The following is a 21,064-nucleotide window of genomic DNA, read 5'->3' as shown; positions in this document are numbered from 1 at the left end:
ATACCTTAATAATCGATTCTTTACCACAGCTTTAAATGGGGAAATATCGATAATCGATCATTCACGCCTCGCCACTGATCATTCGGCGAATCTGAGCGTTGCTTTCCGAAGGTACCTTTTACACTTTAGGGAGGATAGCAGTGCGAGGCAGTGGCGTGGCGTGAATTGCGATGTCGTCACCTTCCAGGCAAAGTATCACAAGCGCCATGCGACGTTTAAAAATTTCCGCCGCCATTTTATTTTTTACAGAGAAATTGTTCAACGAAGCTGTCCGAAAATGTCACTGAATTTTCTTTGTGCTGCCGATAAAATTTAGTGAAATTTCCAAACAGATTTAACCAACAATTTCTCAGTAAAGAAATAAAATGGCGGCGGAAATTTTTTAACGTGGCATGGCGCTTGTGATACTTTGCCTGGAAGGTGACGATGTATCGATTGTTCTGCCATTTAAACGTATGGTAAATAATCGATTATTAAGGTGTTCGCTGCGAACACCCTGTTCATCGATCCTTTTTTATACGTTTAAATGGCATAACAATCGATATATCGCAAAGCACGCCACGCCACTGGTGCGAGGTCTCCTAAATATATTGTCTCTGAGGACCACCCAAACAAACGGAGATAATACATGCCCTAGGCAAGAGTCTTGAGCAGAGATCAGCACATGAACGGGTTTTATGACTGACATACATCCGATGTGTGTGCGAATCGACAGGATTTAACTTATGCACGAGGCGCATAAACTGCCCGTTCATTGTCGATCCTCGGTTTATATCGGAGGATGAACGCCGGGGCTGGCGCACATCAAAATCAGTTTGAAAGAGTGCACTCAAACTACAGCGCCCAACGGAGAAGGCGATGCGTGATCGGAAACGAACGGTTTCACACTGTTGCCGACGAAAATACATGACGGGACCTCGCCGTATGTTTGTGTGAGTCCAAAGTAACGAGTAATTGTATTTTTTAAGGACCCTAACGTTACTGCGAAGGTCAACGCTATTTTCACCAAAATGATGGTCAAAAGCAACTTACTGATGCGGGAATCGCATGCTGGATTTGGCAGGTGAATATTAAAGTCAACAGTCGTCGCTCAGCAGCTGAGATTTCGCAAATTCGAGTTATTTTCATCCAGATGTGTATCGAATCTATTCGAATAGTTCAGACAAATCCGACATCATCCGATAATCGCTGAGAATTGTCGCTGAATTTTGCGCGACACGCGCAAAATTCAGGCATCGGGCCGATGACTTCCACATTCAGCTCCCATAGTCAGCGTGTGATTGCGGCATGAAAAAAAAAATCGAATAAAATTTAGCCTTGTGATGGTTGATCAATGTCGGGGTGGACACTTTCCTGGGCGAGTTTTTGCAAATTAGGTTGGAATTGCTGAACGAGTCGCACCAACCTTTGGTCATGAGTTATCATTCGAGAAATCTGAGCTTTGGCCTCCAACATTAAATTTTACATTAGGTACGACGTCTCTCTGACGTAAGGGCATTGGCGAATCCAAGGGGGGGCGTAAGGGGCGCATGCCCCTCCCCCGTTTGCTCGAAGAAAGAGGAAAGAAAAGGGAAGAAAGAAAGAAGGAAGGAATCTAAGAAAGGTGGAGGAAGGTCGCTTATTTTTTGTAATTATTCCTCATTGACACGAACTGTATGATAGATGTTTTAAAATGTCGACAAATTCCTGAAGGAAGCTGCCCCTCTGGACCCCTGGACCCACTAAGACCCCCATGAACCCCCCTGGCCCCTCCGTTCAAAAAAGCGACGCCAAAAACGACCGTTTTTTGGCACAATTTGGGCCAGAAGGGATTTTTCTGAAACCGGGCCCAAACGATACCTTATGATACCCTAAAACTCTGGTAAAAATTTTAGCTTGAGTATACGCACGGTTTTTGAGAAATGAGGGGGCAAAGTTGCCAAATCGCCATCATTCTGGACAGCATTTCTACAGCAAAAAGACGGGAAAAATGGACGAAAAAGTTACACCTTTGATGGGTTTCGGCTGTAAATGTTCTCATTGGGCCCCCAAGCATTTAACTGTGTTCAGTTTCAAAAATTTTGGTCGCACAGTGGTCCAAAATGGGGGGAAATCGTCGACAAATCAGGATTCTTTGTCAAATTTTTAGAAATGGAAGTAAAATTGTCGGTCTGCTGCAGTTTTCATGGCTAACAATGTTCGTATCGGTCATCAATGCATGAAATTGTGTTCAGCTTCACAAATTTACATCGCACAGTGGTCAAAAATGGGGGAATTAGTGGACAAATTAAGATCCTCTGTCAAACTTTTTAAAAATGAAGTGAAACTGTTGGTCCCCGGTAGAGTTTAGATCCCGGAAAAATTCTTTAAATTCTTTTTTTGACTATTTAAATCTTTTTTTAATTTTTTCTCTCCATTTTTCCTTCTTTTTTTTAAATTTCTGAAAGTTTGCATATTTTATTGAGATAATGCTACAAAGTCTATTCTATAACAAAGTTCTATAAACAATACGGTCTGACATGTAGTAATAATTAAAAAAATTAAAAACATGAATTTTTCCGGGATCTAAACTCTACTGGGGACCAACAGTTTCACTTCATTTTTAAAAAGTTTGACAGAGGATCTTAATTTGTCCACTAATTCCCCCATTTTTGACCACTGTGCGATGTAAATTTGTGAAGCTGAACACAATTTCATGCATTGATGACCGATACGAACATTGTTAGCCATGAAAACTGCAGCAGACCGACAATTTTACTTCCATTTCTAAAAATTTGACAAAGAATCCTGATTTGTCGACGATTTCCCCCCATTTTGGACCACTGTGCGACCAAAATTTTTGAAACTGAACACAGTTAAATGCTTGGGGGCCCAATGAGAACATTTACAGCCGAAACCCATCAAAGGTGTAACTTTTTCGTCCATTTTTCCCGTCTTTTTGCTGTAGAAATGCTGTCCAGAATGATGGCGATTTGGCAACTTTGCCCCCTCATTTCTCAAAAACCGTGCGTATACTCAAGCTAAAATTTTTACCAGAGTTTTAGGGTATCATAAGGTATCGTTTGGGCCCGGTTTCAGAAAAATCCCTTCTGGCCCAAATTGTGCCATTCTTGGCGTCGCTCTTTCTGGGTCCGTCTAAATCCGTCTCCGCGTATCTCACCGAAACTTCTTCCTCCTTTAAGGAACATCCCAAACAGTGAACTCACTTCTAGATAGGCATCACTGGAAAAAAAACACATCGGATCTAGAGTCCAGACTCTTAAAAACATCGACAGGAAAAAATACTCTTGATTCAATCAGAATCTAGCTTAAATCAAGAACCAAGCCTCTTAATTTAAGCGGATTTCGTTTTGATTCAAGCAAAAATCCGATTGAATCAAGAGTCATTCTTGTCAATGTTTTCAAGAGTCTGGACTCTAGATCCAATGCGTTTTTTTTTTCCAGAGCATGAAGTTCCCCGCGGGAATATCGGGTTCCCGACGACGGCAACACCGAGGAATAGAAACGTAGACGCAGAAGTGCTCCAGTTAAGCAAGACGCGACGCGGGATGCGGCGGCGCACTACCGTGTCACGGAAGAAAGCCGTAAGCGCAGTCTGGCATGAGCCGCGAGACACGTAAGCGTACATGCTAACCGTGGCTCATGGGGAGATGTACGCGTGAGAGATGTAGCGGCGTCGCGACGCCCGCGTCGTGCGGCTCATCCCGGCCCGAAACCGCAAAACCGCGCGGGGTTCCCATGGCGGTTGCGCGGTTTTGACCGAGGCGTTTAAAAACATAAATCCTCATCGAGGGGCAGATACGTGATTGATCTGCGGATTAGTCGTCGTTCGCCGATAATAGTCGACCGCAGCCGTTCTGTGTGTGGTCAGCGCATGCGCCGCGGTCGCCGGGCGGGAATTTTGAAATCCTGCGCAGCGGCGTGGCGTGCTTTGCGATATATCGATTGTTACGCCGTTTAAACCTATGGAAAAGGATCGATAAACAGGGTGTTCGCAGCGAACACCTAAATAATCGATTTTTTATCATAGGTTTAAATGGCAGAACAATCGATACACCGCAATTCACGCCACGCCACTGAGCCTGCGGGATCGGACGCCTCGGAAAAATTACCAAATCTCCCGGGATGGGTGCTTTGCGTCACAATGGAGAGGAGAGCGATCTGGACGCCGATTGGGGAGCACATTGAAGGGTATCGCGGTGGGAAGAGTTACCGACAAAACGCGGTTTAAAATGGGGAAATGCATGTGAGCTCATAACACAAATCGATCGATACAATGCGAAAAAACGTATCCTTACACAGATAAAATATCAAAGCTCAACGTGCGAGACCACGTATCTACGTTCGTCATGGACGCGGACTTCCTGTCATACTCAAGTGTCTTCGGAAAAATAGACAACACTGGAAAAAAAACACATTGGATCTGGAGTCCAGACTCTTGAAAACATCGACAAGAAAAAATATTCTTGATTTAATCAGATTCAAGCATTAATAAAGAACCAAGTCTCTTTAATTTGGGCGGATTTCATTTTGCTTTAAGCTTAAATCTGATTGAATCAAGAGTCCTTTTCTTGTCAATGTTTTCAAGAGTCCGGACTCTAGATCCACTGTGTTTTTTTTTTGCCAGTGAGCAAATGGAAAATTCGCAGATTTCTGAACTTTTATGAATTTCGTATTTAAATGGAAACTACAGATTGAACCGGAGACGAGAATTCCCGTGGTTCTTAAATTGAAACAACGTTTGGAGGAGGTAAAATGATTAAACTTGCTAAAACACTTGGGAAATTCTGCCGAATGACGTCACTAGGTGGTGCGTTTCCTCACTTTGAATATATTTTTATTGCCCATATCAAAGAAAATATCGACGGTGAAACTACCAAACCACGTGTCTCGGTTTGCGACGTCGCAGACTTCCTGTCATACTTTATTTTTTAAATGAAAAACTATTTATCGTCCAGTCTTGAAAATTTCTGTGATTTTTCCTCTTCGCACGGAGAAAATTCTGTGAAAATTTCAAGGAATGATATTGATTTGGTCTACTTCAAAAAAATAAAATGCGAGCGTAGATTTTTAAACACCGCAAACGAGATACGAGGTTTGGTAGTTTCACCGTCAATATGTAAAAAATACGGCGAAATCAACTCTTAAAGCACTCTCTGATTCAGGAATAAAATGTTTGCGTGCAAATTCTCCATTTCTTGAAGACTTTCTTTATTTTTCTTCTCTGTTAGATGTTCTGTATTTTCAGGCTATGGCGTTAGCTCGTTTCTCTACGAAAAAATAAAATGGAACGGACATTCTCAATTAAACAATGCAATAGAGATGCGTGAAATCCATGACATTTCCTAACGGTTTCAATAAGTGGTTCACATTTTCGACCGATCCTACTTTTTAGGGTGAGATGCCTCAGTCCCGGCTGCAATACTTAGTGAATATTCTTGCGAGGGTTGTTTGACGACACAAATACCTTAATAAAGAAAAACTTGATAAGTGAAATATACTTGACTTTTGTCAACGCCTCACCTAAGATTTTATACGAGAGTCTTAGGCCAACTCCCTTTAAATATTTACCATGGATTTGTTAACTCTTGGATGCAACTATTCGGGCTCCATAGATGTCTGTGTTGCATACACACGGGAGTAAAGGCGTTTTGAGTATCCATGCACTTACTGCTTCATGAGCTCAGTCCACTAGTGCTCCGATTTGATGATCCTGTAGTAATCAGTAACGAAATACATACTTTCCACATGCTGGAAGCCATGCCGCTCCAGGCTCTAAATTAGTTGTAGGTTGATTTAGATTTCTGATTGCACATTTGTTTGACTCTTCAGCGAAAAAAATACAAATGCGTTGAGATACACGCGCTCAAAAGTTCCCTTAGATGACCCTTAAACGATTTGTCCGCACACCAGAGAAGGTCAGGGCCAAAGCCCACATTTATGGACGGCAACGTTGTTATGTATAGAAAAGTAAAGCATTATTCGGAGAATTGACATTGTCGCGATAATAATCAATAATACAATAATATCAATAATGTTCTCTTCATCGGCACAATAGGCAACGTTGGAATTAAGTCACGGAGTGAGAGAAACAAGCACAGCGCCTTTCATTAGTGTCGAATGCAACAAACACTACACGATTTCCATTTTAACTCCTGATGGATGCAACTATTCGGGCTCCATGGATGCCCGTGTTGCATACGCACGAGAGTGAAGGCGTTTTGACCGTCCAGGCACTCACAGCTTCATCCGCGGCGAACGGTGGATTGATCTATGGGAGGAGTCGGCCACGAAGCGTTTCGCTTCTGATTTCGCGACTTTTCCGGTATTTTTGCCTATTAACCATAGCTCAACTTTTTTAAAACTCGTCTAGAGTTTCCCGTAGAATCAATTTTTGACCGTAATTTTGCCGAAAATCGTACTGAAAAGCCCGATTTTTTGCATTTTATCGAAAAAGCTCGGGGTGCGAAATTCGAACATTTTCTTTTCGATTTGTAAGACTGAGTTTTTAATGTTGCATCTCGATAGCTGACAAACAATACCGCCGGTTTGACGGTTTGGTAGAACGAATAAAAAACTCCACCATTTTTGTAATTTTAAGGTTAGATTTACAATTTTTTCATACATTACCCTGTCATTGAAGCACTTCCAATCAGAATTGGAGAAAAACTAAAATCATCAGCTTGTTTTTTTATATTGTAAAATGCAGCAAAGTCGCGAACTCATTTTTGCCAATATTGTCAGGTAGGCGGTATAGTTCGTTAGCCCTCGTTACATTTTTGATAGCGTGCCAATTTAAAAAAAAAAAAAAAAAAAAAAAAATCCGCTACCTACACTACCGTGCTAAGAAAGCACGCCGTAAATCCATCAAGATTTTCCCTCGTTTTTTGGAACTCAAAGCTTTATAAAATAACAACTGTTTTAACGATGTACCTCAAATTTTCAGGTTAAGTTCTTGATAGTATTTATGAAAGAATTCTGTAAAAAAAAATTGTCCTAAGGTACACGAGTTTTTCTGCGATCGTACATTGTTTCCGAAAAATGTAAAATGGCGTTTACGGCGTTTTTGCGTTGCACAGCAGTAACACAATACAGCTGAATCAAGAAACGCACAACTTAGCCAAGGTAGATCCCTTTCCCCATCGTCAACGCTCCTAATGTGGCAATGCGTCAATGTCCGAGGCAGAGGAGCCGATGAGCGATCTGGGGACGGCGGCGCTCCAATAAAATCCGACAAGACACGAGCTTTTTGCTCAGCGCCCGGCTTCCTGCCGCGTGAAGAATGTTAATTGACCGTTCAGTGATGTAATTGTCAAACTGCGAATTGACGGCGAGCGCTGCTTACTGTCGGAGTAATTGATATATTAAAAGCTGCGAAAAGGCTACCAACTCGTAACTCGCGCTCGACCGTTCTGGCGGCTCGTGATCATTGCCGGTTGCGTCATTGCATTTTGAAGGAGCTGTCGACAGACCGCCTGCATCGAAAAATAAGGAAACGTTGTAAAGCACGCACATTGTGATCGGTGCAGCCCATAAGCACAAATCTCCGAATTCGATAGCCAAAAGCGCAAACGGGACTATTTGCACTTGTGTTCTGTCGATTTGGGAGATAATAGCTTCGTCGATGTATCGATTACATCGCAAAGTTCACACACACGGCACATTGATCGGTCATGCGATGTGTGTATTTCAGGGATAGGCACGAGAGAATTTGGACGTTTTATGTATGCATCTGCATAAATAGTTTCGATATTTAGGTCTTAAGGTTGGTAGGTTAAATAGCTTTTAGGTTCGATATTTTGATCTACTTTATTATTTGAATCATGACTTTTTAGGAAAAATTTAATTTTTTTTACGTATGCAAATTGAAATTTTTCTTCTCTTTTTCTCTCCTCTTTTCTTCTCTTCTTCTCTCCTCTTTTTTCTATCTTTTCTTCCTGTTCTTCTATCTCTTATCTTCTTTCTATTGTCTCTTTTTCTTCCTCCTCTTACTATTTTTCTCCTTTTTTGCCATTCTCCCCTTACTCTCTTAACTCTCTCTCCCCTTCCCCTCTGCAACAATGCATAGATTTATACGACTACGCGAAGACGTCCACTGGATTGCTGCAACGGTGTGCCCAGTAACATCCTCATTCCACCACCTTAAACGATAATTAATTACTCGCGATGCATATCACTTTACGTCTTGCGCAACGCCCGAACGTGACGCGGACTCATCTTCCCTCCCCCTTCCTCCCACGACACGTCATCGTCACGAAGGGAGGGGGAGGGGGGCCTAAAAAAGTGCCGGACTCGCGTTCTGATTCTGACTAGCACCGACAATCAAGTCGTAAACGGTCAAAATCGCCCGCTTCGACCCGCGCTCATATGCCACATCGTTATGAAGAAAAACGGGAAAGTTTGTCGGGAGGGGGGGAGGGGCTCTATGAAATGGCATTGATTTGAAGGGTAGAAATTCACCACAATATACGCTGTAAGAACTGAAATATTATTGACAATTTTCTTTTAAATCTTGCTCTCTGTGTTTTGTACTTTTTTTTCAACTACCTAAGCTAACTTACCAACCTAAAGCGCGTCTTTGTTCAGTCCTATAAAGAGTATCGATATTCCGGATGTTGTCAGAAACTTATATATACGAGTCGCTTTTATAGCGCTCTTTGGCGCTGTGCGACGCCTAATCGCCACAAAGCTCGGTCTTCCCACAGGTCATCAGGGAGTTGACAATCTCTTATCTCATTTAACACCCCCTGTCGCCAACCTCTCACTGGGCGTCCCCTACGTCAGAAACTTTTCAAGTTATTTTTCCGCAGTATTTATTGTTTATTATCAAATTTCTTTTGAAATAGTCTACACTGGCTTTTTATATGAAAACCTTACAACAATATTTTGAAAATATTCTCTTTTCCAATTTTAAAAAGTTCGCTCAAAAATCTTGCCTAAAAATGTTGCATATTTTCGAAATTATTTTGTGCAAATTGTTGCCGAGTACAAATTTTTGTGGTGAGGGGTAGTCGAGGAGAGTGTTACGCATTTTTTTTTTTTTTTTTTTTTTTTTTTTTTTTTTTTTTTTTTTTTTTTTTTTTTTCCACGTATTAAGGGACAGGGACTTCCGTCACAAAAGCGGTACGAAAGAGGAGGTGGAGGGGTTGAAAAATCAAATATAGCGTTTCGTATTTTATGAACGGTCACGATATTTGAGGAGCTTTCCGGAAAAAGGGCACATAGCGAAAAATCGCATTTGAGAAAAATGCATTTGAAGTTTCCATCATCATTCTTTGGCCATTGACAGTGACTTACGTTCGAAATCGGGAGTCCAAGCTGCGATGTAAGTTATCATCGGTGACCGGAAAGTAATGATGGAAACTTACGATGCATTTTTCTCATACGCGCCTTTTTCCCATGTGGCCTCTTTCCGGAAAGCTCCTCAATTTCACTCTAATTTTATAAATTCTAATTGCCTCATCACATGTTTCAGGTGCAGTGGAAGTGGTTCTACGTCATCCTGGTCACCTTTTTCCGCCAGATCGTCGCCGAGCCTCCCGTCTACAGCGCCTACCCCCCTTCGGGCCAGGACGGCTACTCGCCCCCTCCGCACCCCTCCCCCTCGCCGTCCCCCGCGACGAAGGACGAGGGCGAAGGGTACCACTACGCAACCCCCGTGCCGGCCGTAGATCTAGGTCAATACGATGTCCCAGTTAGTACGTACAAGCCAGTCATCCCGTACACAGCTAGTCCGGTGTACAGCACGCTGCCCAAGGCCGCGCAGGCGTACAGGCCGTACAAGAGGAAACCCTTCAAGTCCATACTCTACTCTCGGGAGCACCTGTACAAGAAGTACGGGAATAGTTTAGGCCCGTTCCCTTTCAAGTCCAGGCCCTCGCCCGATATCACGGCGGCCATTTTTAAGCCCAGGCCGCCGTCGCTGGCCTCGTCTGGGTACGCGACGGGAGGCTATTCCAGGGGACCTAGCAGTTCTAGCGGCTCGTATCCTAGCGGTTCTAGCGGCTCGTATCCTAAGAGTCCGTACCCCACAGGCTACAATGAAGTCTCGGTGAGTTTTTCCTTTGACTATGGCTGATAAGATGGTGTGAGGTGAATGTAAAGCACCTATTTTGAGGTTATTTGACTTGGATTCTGGTTGAGGTCAAAATGCAGAGCGATTGCTAAATTGCTTTCGGATCGTTATAAAATGGCTTCGATTGATAAACCTTCATCTTGGCAAATACTATTATGCCGTACTGAAGAAGAACACCGTATGAGTCTTCAGACGTTGCTAAATTTCCTTTCATAAAACGCGAATTTTTTTGAAAAGTTGGGACTATTTTTTCTCCAATATTTTTGAGAATTTCATTCACAATTCGATCTAAGGTTTGTCAATCGAAGTGCAATATTCATGAATTTTCCAAAAAATTAATATTTTATTATGGTGAATTTGTCAACATCCGAAGGCTCATATGACCTTTTTCATCAACACGGCAGTATTGATCAGAGGCGAGGCTTGAATGATCGATTGTCGATATTTTCCCATTTGAAGCTACAGTAAAGAATCGATCATCAAGGTGTTCGTTATGAACACCCTGTTTATCGATCCTATTCCATAGATTTAAATGGCAGATCAATCGATATCTCGCAAAGCACGCCATGCCACTGGTATTGATGGATTAAAGGCATCCGAATACGATACAAATATGCAGGCCCTGGCGAACGATATATCCCAGTGAATTTATTGAATATCAGCAAAAAAAAGAAAATAATTTTGACATAAAAAAAGACAGCAATGAAAACAATATCAAAATTTCAAATAATGAAAACTATATTTGCCTTAAAAAAAGCATATTTACATAGGTACATATTTATAGAAAGGTCTCGAGATTTTAAAATGTTCAATTTACTTGGAAAAAGTAAATCATAATAGGGAATTAAACAGCAATTTATGTAGTTGCGGTTTGATTCAAACACAAAGAAAATACCGCACGATTTCTAGTATAGGTGTTTATTAATATTAATAATATGACAAACAGAAAGTTGTGGTATCAAGTTATCTTTTGGTTCTTACACTGGCATGCTCAATGCTTCGATGTTAAAATACGAATGACATCGTCCTCTGCTTCACCACACCGGTCACCAAACTAAGCGTCCTCAAAACGGCCAGTGCATCCGTGAATAACGAGATACTATTCAATAGAAAAGATCATCGTAATTAACCTTCCTAATGCGTTTAAATGTAAGATTCACAGTTGCCAATCGAGGCAGCAATCAGTCTATTTCCTCCAGTTGTTTCTCTTTTAACTTCGGCGGAAATGCACGGACCGTGTTCACCAAAAAAGACTTAAACGGAGGATTAGAAAAATGGCAAATGTTGCAACCTAACTAACCACACTGGTGTGTCGTTTGTCATTCCATTATGATATTTTAGTCACATTATAAATTTACAAAGGGACCACGCCACCTCGCCACTATGCGGCCCAACCCACCATGTTTGAAAGTATCATTACTATAAGCTCTCTCACCCCCCTAAATTTCCATCTTTTGGGACATATTCTTCTACCGTTCTACGTGACTAATTTCCATGATTTTTAAGGGTATTTTGACAAGTACTAATCCTTGGTTAAGCCCGATGTATTCAGATTTTGGAAATATGACCTAGGTGTTTGTTTATTGCGTTGTATGGTTAAGAAAACTGTCATTTTAAAAATAAGAATGTGCATTTTTTTGTCACGGTTCGCTCTAAAGCACTGCTGAGCCGATTTTCATGATTTTTGCGATTAACGATAGGAAATAGTTCCTACACAAGCCCGCTATATCCAACTTACTGAACGGGGAACCCAAGAAGCTCCCTTTGAGGGTTGGGTCGCGTAATAGCCAGGAGGTGTGGCCCCAGGCGTTTAAACGTATACTATGGCAAAAATATTATAATGGAATTATATACAAATGACGCCAGCGTGGATAGTCAGATAGTATAATATTTGCCTTTCTTCCTATCCATGCGTTTAAGTCTCTAGTAAATGTGCGTCACGCTCATTGCAGCAGGTGCCTGTTTATAATTACAATAGGAGGTAGTGCCTATAGATTAGCCTAGGTAAGCCTGTATATAACTCCGCCGTTGATGTGTGTAGATGTGGGAGGATTGTTAAAAAGTTACGATTCCTAACCTGGACCTGTTTCTTAGATACTAGGAGGGAAGATGGTGGACTAACCATACGTGGTCTCGTGGTTGCTGTTACTTAATCTATTACTTACCTCTCTGGTTCATTGCAACCATCCGCTTCCATCAATAGGATTACTCCATCTTGCCTTTGTCTTCTTTATCCATCGTCTTGCCTGTCAATTTTAACAATCAGTTACCAAAGTTTTCGAAGGAAAACTGACAACCATCTTTTTACCGATTAGTCTCAAAACGATTTAGATGGAGAAATTCCCCAAACTTTTTGACAATGTGAGCGAAATATCAAGGATTATACTCATGAAAGGAATAGGAAATTTTGACTTACTTGAATCAAAAGTAGCTAAATCATTCTGACATGAGCCCTAAGAACTATAAGAATACATGCATGACAGGGCTCATGTCACTGTGAATACAGTTCCTTTTTATTTAAATGCGTCCGTTTATGCTTTTAAATCAGGCGGCACCATCGCACACTGCAAAACGGAGCTACGCGTTGAACTTTTCTTTGAGCTTTATGACTCAGCTCATCTTTTCAGTGGACAGTTGCGTCTCTAGGCTGAGGTCAAAAGTATTCGCTCAGTTTCAGGTTTGACCGACGCACAAGAGTTAACAAGGTTGAGTTCATTGGCAAAATTAGAGACCTCAACAGCACGCAGCATTTTCAAACAATTACAGTTTCGCTCAACCCAGAAGAATGAAATGTTGTTGCAGCGTCTTTGATATCAAAAAAGTGTTATATGTTACTGACAAACCCTGATTATCAGGCAAACCTAGGTGTGCCTGAAAATTTCAGCAAACTTACGTTTGCCAAACGCCATTTCAGGCAAACCCCGATTTTGTTTTTTACCGCTTTGACCGTACCACTTAACATTTTTTTATCGCAAATATAACGGTACCGCTTAACTTTTTTTGGGGTGTCAATGCCACGTTAGCACCAATTGCAACAACAAGTAGTCAATAAGTCTTCACCTCTTTACTTTTTTAAACATTTTTATGACATTTTTTACAGTACTTGTGCAACCATCAATTTTCTATGCTACTTTCCCCTATACTTGTAGCCTTTCTCAGTGTTGTACGTGTTCCCGAAATAATGTCTACTTCAATCTGTAAAAATTTGGTCTCCTCGGTTTGCCTGAAAATCGGTGTTTGCCAGTAACATATTTAATCCGGAAAATTAGATTTATAAAGGATTTGATATGCCAGCTCCCTCGTATATTGGCCTCCTCGAGTTGGAGCATCTTTATCGGAGGGCATGGCTTTTGGGCTCCATGTGAAAGCTGCTCCTGGCTCAAAAATGGCATTATGTTGGTTCACTATTCTTAACAGTGCTTCAAGCGAATAGAGTCATATTTTTAGTAATTGAGAGCAACAACTGCGCACAGAGCGCGCCATAAAAAAGTCCGATGTAGCGTGAAATGGTCAATCGGAAACAGATCATGGAGTATCCATACCAGGACTCGAAAAGAAAAAATCCCTTTCCGATTCTTCTCGTGGTGGCGGATGGTTGCTATGGACAAAAGAGGTAAGTAACGGAAACCAACTAAAAACCCTATGGTTCAAGTTTCTTGCATCAAGATCTATCTTAGTCTACAACAACCACCCATTTTAAGCGATAGAATAGGTCCATTTCCTCTTTATCCTCCTTGTCCATTGCTTTGTCTACCAATTTCAATGATCAGCCCACTGTGGACGCGTTTACAAACGTACTTTTCTCTCAAATTTATACTTACCTCCTAAATTTACTTAATATAAGTAATGCACTGGGTACCATCAGGGCCAGATTTACCTACTTGCCGCCCATGGGCCGCCTGTATTTTGCCGCCCCCTTCTCATTCGTTTTGAAACATCAATACAAACCATCAAGTGAACATGCCGGAGGGGGAGGGGTGCATAAGACGCGTTTACCTACTCATGTTGGATACATTTTTTGCGAAAGTTCTGTCAACACTACGAGTAAAATTTCACGGAACTTTGCGCGAAAGTTAAGTTTCGTAAACCTGTCTCTGTGTGGACAAAGTCCTCCACTTACAAGAAATGAACCAAAAAAAATAATGAAAGAACAAACATAAATGTGGTTGAATAATTTTATCTTATTCCGCCGCCGCTGCGCCTGCGCCGCGCTGATAGCACTGTGTTTGGCGCAATGCGTGAAGTATTCCTGCAGTCTTGTAGGCGCTATGCGTTTCACGCCAACCGCTCCTGACCGCACTGTGTTTAACGCAATGGGTGAAGTATTCATGCAGTCTTGTAGGCGCTAATATGTGTTACAACTGTTACATGCCGACCGCCGTGCCGCGTCGAGGGCCTGTCCTTTTCTTTTCAAGTCCTCGCGTCATCAGTCCTCTCTGCGCTGATTGTGAGCTCCGGGCCAAATTGCGTGTTTAGTTCCTCTCTTAACTCAAATAATTAAAGATGCTGTCTCTTGTATCACCGAAAAACGAAAAAATTCGAAATTACCATACTCTCAGGAAAGAGAGTTTTTGTCCCCTTTTCTCATTGATAATTTCTTTTTTTCTGAATTTTTTTTTCATACCTACATTCAAAAGAATTGCAAAACTTGCCGCCATGGGCCGTGACCCATGCATATGGCCACCCCCTTAATCCGGCCCTGGGTACCGTCTGGGAAAAGGCGCGGACGTCTTATGAAGATGGCCTTTTGGGAAGATAGGCACTTGTGACGTTTGGGTGTCGCAGAACGCTAGAGTGCGTTGTAGGAGCGACTTTTTTTGTTTGTATCTATACTTAGCTCTTGAAGTGACTCTTGAATTGGCTTGATTCCAGGCTCCGGCTTACTACGAATTCTCGTACAAGATCGAAGACTACGACTCGGCGAGCGATTTCGGGCACAAGGAGGGACGCAACGGGGACACGACGTGGGGCTCCTACTCAGTGCTGCTCCCTGACGGTAGGAAACAGATAGTCGAATACACAGCCGATGCCAGTGGCTACAGGCCCAAGATCAGATACGAGGATGGACATCTTCCTAGACCTCGCTATTGAATCCGATTTAACGCTCATCTGAAATCGCATGAAAAATTGCTGCACCGAAAAAAAAAGATGCTGCAGTAACATCCCGGATGTTAAGGTTGTTAAATAAATGTGCGACAACTCTTGGATGTTGCTATACTCTGGCGGTTAACGTAGCATGATAGGATGTAAAACTAGGATGTTACTTTAACAGCCGGAGTGGTAATGACAACATCCAAGAGTTGTCGCACATTTGTTTAACATCCAGGATGTGACTACAGCACCTCTTTTTTTCCGTGTGCACGTACTACACGAGCTATTTGTCAAATCAGGCAATCGGTCAGGTGTCCAGGCCTATGAAAAAATTGGCTATGACACTTGCCCTAAGATGCAAAAGGACTTTTCATAAATCTGATTTTGTAGGAAAGTGAAACTTCATTATCCATGAAATTTCAACAATTTTTGAGGGGCTGCGCATGAAATTGCGGTTTTAGGTATAGAATGTTGTCATTTATCTTAGAGGAGAAACATTTGCCTGAACAATGTACATTCACCTAAAACACATCTTGCGTTCGGCCGATTATTCGGTCATTCAGTCAAATGTCAAGTCAAATAATCAGACCGGATGTTAGAAAAAATCAATGAATTGCTTGATTTGACCTGTAACTTGTCACATTTAGTATAAAGCAGATGCCATATAGAACCAGGAACTATAAAGCAACGCCCACTGCCAGGCAATAATTTTATCATCGCTTCTCGTGGTTATTACAGTTTTATCACACGTTTCATCACACGTTTTATCACGTGCCGCGGTAATTAATCAATTACACTTAAGTAAATGTGTGAATTGGGTTGTAACGATGGGTAATGCAATATGTGTAAGAGTGTTAGCACCTATTTCAAATCGCTGCTAATTAAGGTAGCACATTTTTTTCAGCAAACTTAGATAAAAAGGGTGACAATATTTGTAACTGTGAAATGTGATCAAGTTGCAACTGACTCGATTGAAATCTCACATTCCTGTGAAACACCGACATTAATGGTGTCTATGAAATATTGATGATTATATAAAACACTCCTGCCAATTGAGCGCCATTAATATCATTCCCAACCGATCAGACACTTCACATGAAATGTTCTATTCATTTAATATTTTTTAAGTTTATTTTTATTTTCCCCAGAATTTTAGCCAATTTTTTTACTTGATTAAAAATGAGAGACTTTATGAGAAGGAGCAAATACAACTGACCACATGAACACCCGCACCATGGGTATCAACTGACCGACGGGTGAACTAGTTACAAATTAATTGGATCAATAAAACCTGGCACGAATGATACTTCTTTTTCTCAGATTATGTTTTAAAATTGTTGACTAGCTTATTTGAACTGCATGCGGGTATACAATTATAATGGTCAAAATTGGAGGATGTGGAAATTATCGGTATTTTCTGGTAATCATACGGGTAACTTGGGTGATAAACATGTCAGAGGAGCTTTCCTAAAACGTTTGGCTCCGAAAGTTGGCTATAAAATAACTTTCCGATGTGCTGAAATTAAGATGATTCTTGAGTTAACACTCCACAATTAATTAAAACATCAGACCCTGCCCTCCTCAATAAAAAAGAGTTTAAAACATTTTACTTACTGTTATCTGCTCTATTTAAGCTATATTTTTTCAAGATGAGTGGTTGGCCGAAGATAGATCAACTCTATATTAATTCGATACGTTCTTAATTTGTCATACAATTTTGCGTCCCTCACTTTTTTTCAACAGTCTGTAATAGCTCCCGTTAATGAGGATTAGAGACTAATTCATTTTGGTTAAGTCATCAAAAAATGAATCCGTTGCTCAAATGTAATGATTTATTTACTCCCTATACTAATTACATTCTCGAGTGTAGATCAAATTCAGGTTTTTCAAGTTTACCATCTTTAATTATTTTCTTGTATACCTTTTCTTCATTTCTCTTCTCTTTTTTATTTCTTTTTTATTTCCTCTTCTTTCCTCTCTCTCTCTCTCTCTTTCTTTCGCTTCTATCTTCTTTTTCTGTCTTCTTATTTCTTTCTTTTATCTTTATTTCTTGAGTGTGTACCTGCGCAAAAAAATATTTTGTAAGTATTGTAAATATTATAAGCATGCGTAAAATATACCATAGTTACCTTTTGTAGGAGTCTCCTATATAAACTTAAGTAAATCAAAATATACGAATTAATGTTAGAAAAAAAAAAGCCTATTTTCTTTATCCTTGAAAGAATGTGGATTTTCTCTTAAAGAATGGTACCTGTTGGAGGTTACGCACAAAAAATTGACACTTCCTCTTCTCTGATGTAAAAACGACGAATGCGTGGCGAAGTCTTTTCATGACATGGTCACCTCAGTAAAAATTAGAGCGTGCATCTGAACATGTTTTAATATTTATTTTTTGTTTTCCCCCGCTGAAGGGTCAGAATAAAAACCAATCAGATATGTAATTCAAGCTACGGATAATTTAGAGCCCGTTTTAGGACCCAAAGTTTGTGGAAAAGATGTCTTACGTTACTGCTTGCCTTAGAATCATCGATTTGGCTTGTCGGTAGGCTTATGATGATTACGTAGTTTATTACAAGACCTCACTGAAAAAGAAGTTAGGTCATATGAACTGAGCGATCGGTGATCTATTACCCCAACATTCCGGTTTGTCAAATCGAGTTTTCAGTTCGTGAAGTTAATCGAACGTCCGGTTCACGTAATCGAGCATCTTTTATTAATTCATTTTACTTCAAAAGTTGGGTTTAAAAACTTGAAAAGTTGTGGTGATATAAAATGCCAAATTTTCAGTTCACATAACCGAACATTTTTTCCAATTTTATTCTCTCCGATTAAAACCATCTCATTCAAGAGTAGATTTGGAGGACAAGGCGCATAAGTGCAGTTTCAATATGCAGTTTGAAATATCAATGATTTCAAGGAAAACTAGTATTAATGCATATTCTGTAAAAAATTTTCTCTCAAATTCTAATTTTTAAGTATCAAAAAGTCAGTTGGAACTTTCTTTCGATCATAAGGATCCATATCGAAACTTCAAACTCGTATCCTTCACTGGAAAAAAAACACATTGGATCTAGAGTCCAGACTCTTGAAAACATTGACAAGAAAAATACTCTTGATTCAATCGGATTTTTTCTTAGATCAAGAACCAAGCCTCTTAATTTGAGCGGATTTCCTTGTGATTTAAGCAAAAATCTGATTGAATCAAGAGTATTTTTTCTTGACAATGCTTTCAAGAGTCTAGACTCTAGATCCAATGTGGTTTTTTTCCAGTGCTTAAAATAGGAGAAACTACAATATGCGCCTCGTGCCTCGAGCTCCCCAATTTGTCAAGGCCATGCCCCTTTTAAACAACGAATATTTCAATTGAAATACAGCTCGTATTTCTGTCGTTTCATTCCAGGTTATTGCAGTCCAAATTGACTGCAGTCCGGTAAAAAGCCATTCATCATTGGACCACGTGAGCGGCATCGATCAAATGCGCTCGTGTTCAATGAACTTGCGATGCATTCATGCCAAAATATTGGGCGAGTGCTAGCCTTGAAACTTCGTCGCTTGACTGACGAAATGGCGTAACTACCACTTGAAATGAGCCCGAGATAGCATTGGATTATATGGACGACAGGGTTCATCGCGAAGTGCAGTTACGCCCTTATGTCAAGAGGGCGACGACTTGTTCGTTTGAGCGACGTCTCAAAGTTGAAGCAGCTGGCACTCGTCACTCGAGTGCGTTTGAACTTGGTCCTCCGAAAAGTTAATGACGGGTTGATTCGTTTATGGTCCGAACCTAACATTGACGAATAATGTACTATCGGGAGCAGCTTACGAAATTTTTCTCCATGCGGTATTTTTTTCTTTCTTTTATATTACTTTACTAATCTACGAGCACATTGGGTTGCGCAAAGGTCGCTGTGTGCGGCACATATTGTGGCATACTCCAGCTCGGTGGCAATTTTGCGAGTTGACACACTGAAAAATAAAATCTCGGTGTTTTTACTAAGAAAAGGGTTAAATTACCAAGAATTCAGGATTCTATTTGATCCTAGTTTTTTCTTGGTATTATTACCATTTATGGAATTGGTAATTTTACCGAGAAATCTCAGTAAAATTATTGACTTTCTCGGTACTTTTACTGGACCCCGGTAAAAACGCCAATATTTTTTTATCGACTGTGGTAGAATTACCGATATGAAATGGCAAAGTTACCGGGAATTGATTACCAATAAAAGTGGTATTCTTACCTCAGAAAAACAGTAAAAATACCGGTTTTTAGGTAAACTTAACAGTCTGTCTTGGTAAAATGACCAATAATTGGTAAAAAAGTGAGATGGTAAAGGTACCAACGGGCCTTGGTAAAAATGCCGATAATTTTTTTTCGGTGTGGCGATTTTGCGAGTTGACACCACTATCTAATACTCACCCGTGAAATCTTCTTCTGGTAAAGTTTACCAACTCAATTTTATAACGAGATAATTATAATCATAGAGAGAGAGAAAAAAAAATTACGTACAAATATTCAGCAAAGTTAAGCTCAATTCGGTCATTTTATCAGACTGTGAAATTTTTAGATCCCCCATCCATAAAAACACATGATTATTGTGTAAGACTTTTTATTTTTTTGTGTATGATTATATTCTGCAATTTGCAAGAAACACGAACATGCGGTTGAAGTGTAACACGCACATTCCACAACGAGACTTGATTCCGAATTTTAGAAAGAAAAAATTAGGAAAAGAAGGCGGGGAAAATGTAATGAATGTTACCACTTCATGCATAACTTGGGTAGCGGTACTGTGTACGAATCCTGACCTACTCTAACTTACTTGCTACTCAATGCAGGAGGTGATTCCTCAGCAATTGAATTTGTTGGCACTTGAGCTACATTTGATTACTACACTTACACCTTGGACTTGAGTTGTTATGCAAGAGCTCGTTGGTCGGGAGATTAAAACATTCCAGCGAGTACTTTTACCTCTCAAAAAGAGAACACTCATATTTCAGAGGAAAGAATGGAAATCGGGATTTATACATTCTTGTGTGATTTCAATATCCTCCTCGTCTGAAACAGGATTTAGAATATTTCACTTATGTTTCTTAACTTCATATTTGACTAGCTTGAAGTTCAATGACGCGTACAGTTGAAAGATTGGTTAATCTCTTTGATGAGATAATATGTTTTATAATGACACTAGATGTGAAATTTTGAGTAAAGATTGAGAAAAGGAAGAAAACAATCTGCATGCGTATAGTGATTTATTCATACTTTGTCTGGTAGCCTATAATATTAGTCGATTTTTAATTTAGATTTTTTTTTTAACTTACAACAAAAACAAAAAAATGTGCATGTAGACTGCGGATTGGCACATGTAATTTTTCCACGAAGCTCTACACTGAAATGCATCATTTTAATATAGGTTTTTTTTATCCAAATTCAGATCTTTTAATAGGAAGGAATAAAGGGGAAGGCATTACTCCTCCCTCCCAATGTAAGTTCAAAGGTCAAATACTATGATATCATGGATATTACATGTTCCAAATTGATGACTCACCCCTGCATTACCCACACATACCCGTTCAAAAGCTTTACCACTCACGCACCTTCAAAATAATTTAGGTCCAGTCGCTTCCTGATATGAAAAGGGGCATCTCTCAATCTCCTTTAACAATGAGAAATGAATCGGCATTTACTACGAGCTCAGGAACCGGCCCTTCTGTCTACACGTGTATAGCTTTCCCGTTTTAAGCTGCCGTGCAGAGGAGGAACAATGTAACTCCAAAGAGATACCCTATGCAGATTTGTGTTTTTTCTGAAGCACGTCAGTCTAGCGTACAGGTCTGTGGGTATTCATTTGAATAATCTCCGCTCAATATTGCATCGAACGCGACTCAATTAGCGGACAACCTGGTTCCATAGTTGCGAGC

General features: G+C 40.4%; 1 protein-coding gene across 1 annotated transcript in view; it reads left to right on the top strand.

Moving 5' to 3' along the window:
• Positions 1–18,376, top strand: part of LOC109034506 (uncharacterized) — a 43,594-nt gene extending 25,218 nt beyond the window's left edge. The window contains exons 2-3 of the mRNA XM_019047706.2: positions 9,455–10,030; positions 14,927–18,376. Coding sequence (XP_018903251.2) covers positions 9,455–10,030; positions 14,927–15,145 — 795 coding nt within the window. The 3' untranslated portion in view covers positions 15,146–18,376. The remainder of the gene's footprint in view (positions 1–9,454; positions 10,031–14,926) is intronic.
• Positions 18,377–21,064: the final 2,688 nt, after the last annotated feature.

Source organism: Bemisia tabaci, chromosome 5, assembly GCF_918797505.1.
Source record: "Bemisia tabaci chromosome 5, PGI_BMITA_v3".
Taxonomy (NCBI): Eukaryota; Metazoa; Arthropoda; class Insecta; order Hemiptera; family Aleyrodidae; genus Bemisia; species Bemisia tabaci.
Note: the sequence above shows the minus strand (reverse complement) of the source record. Positions and strands in the feature narration are given on the sequence as shown.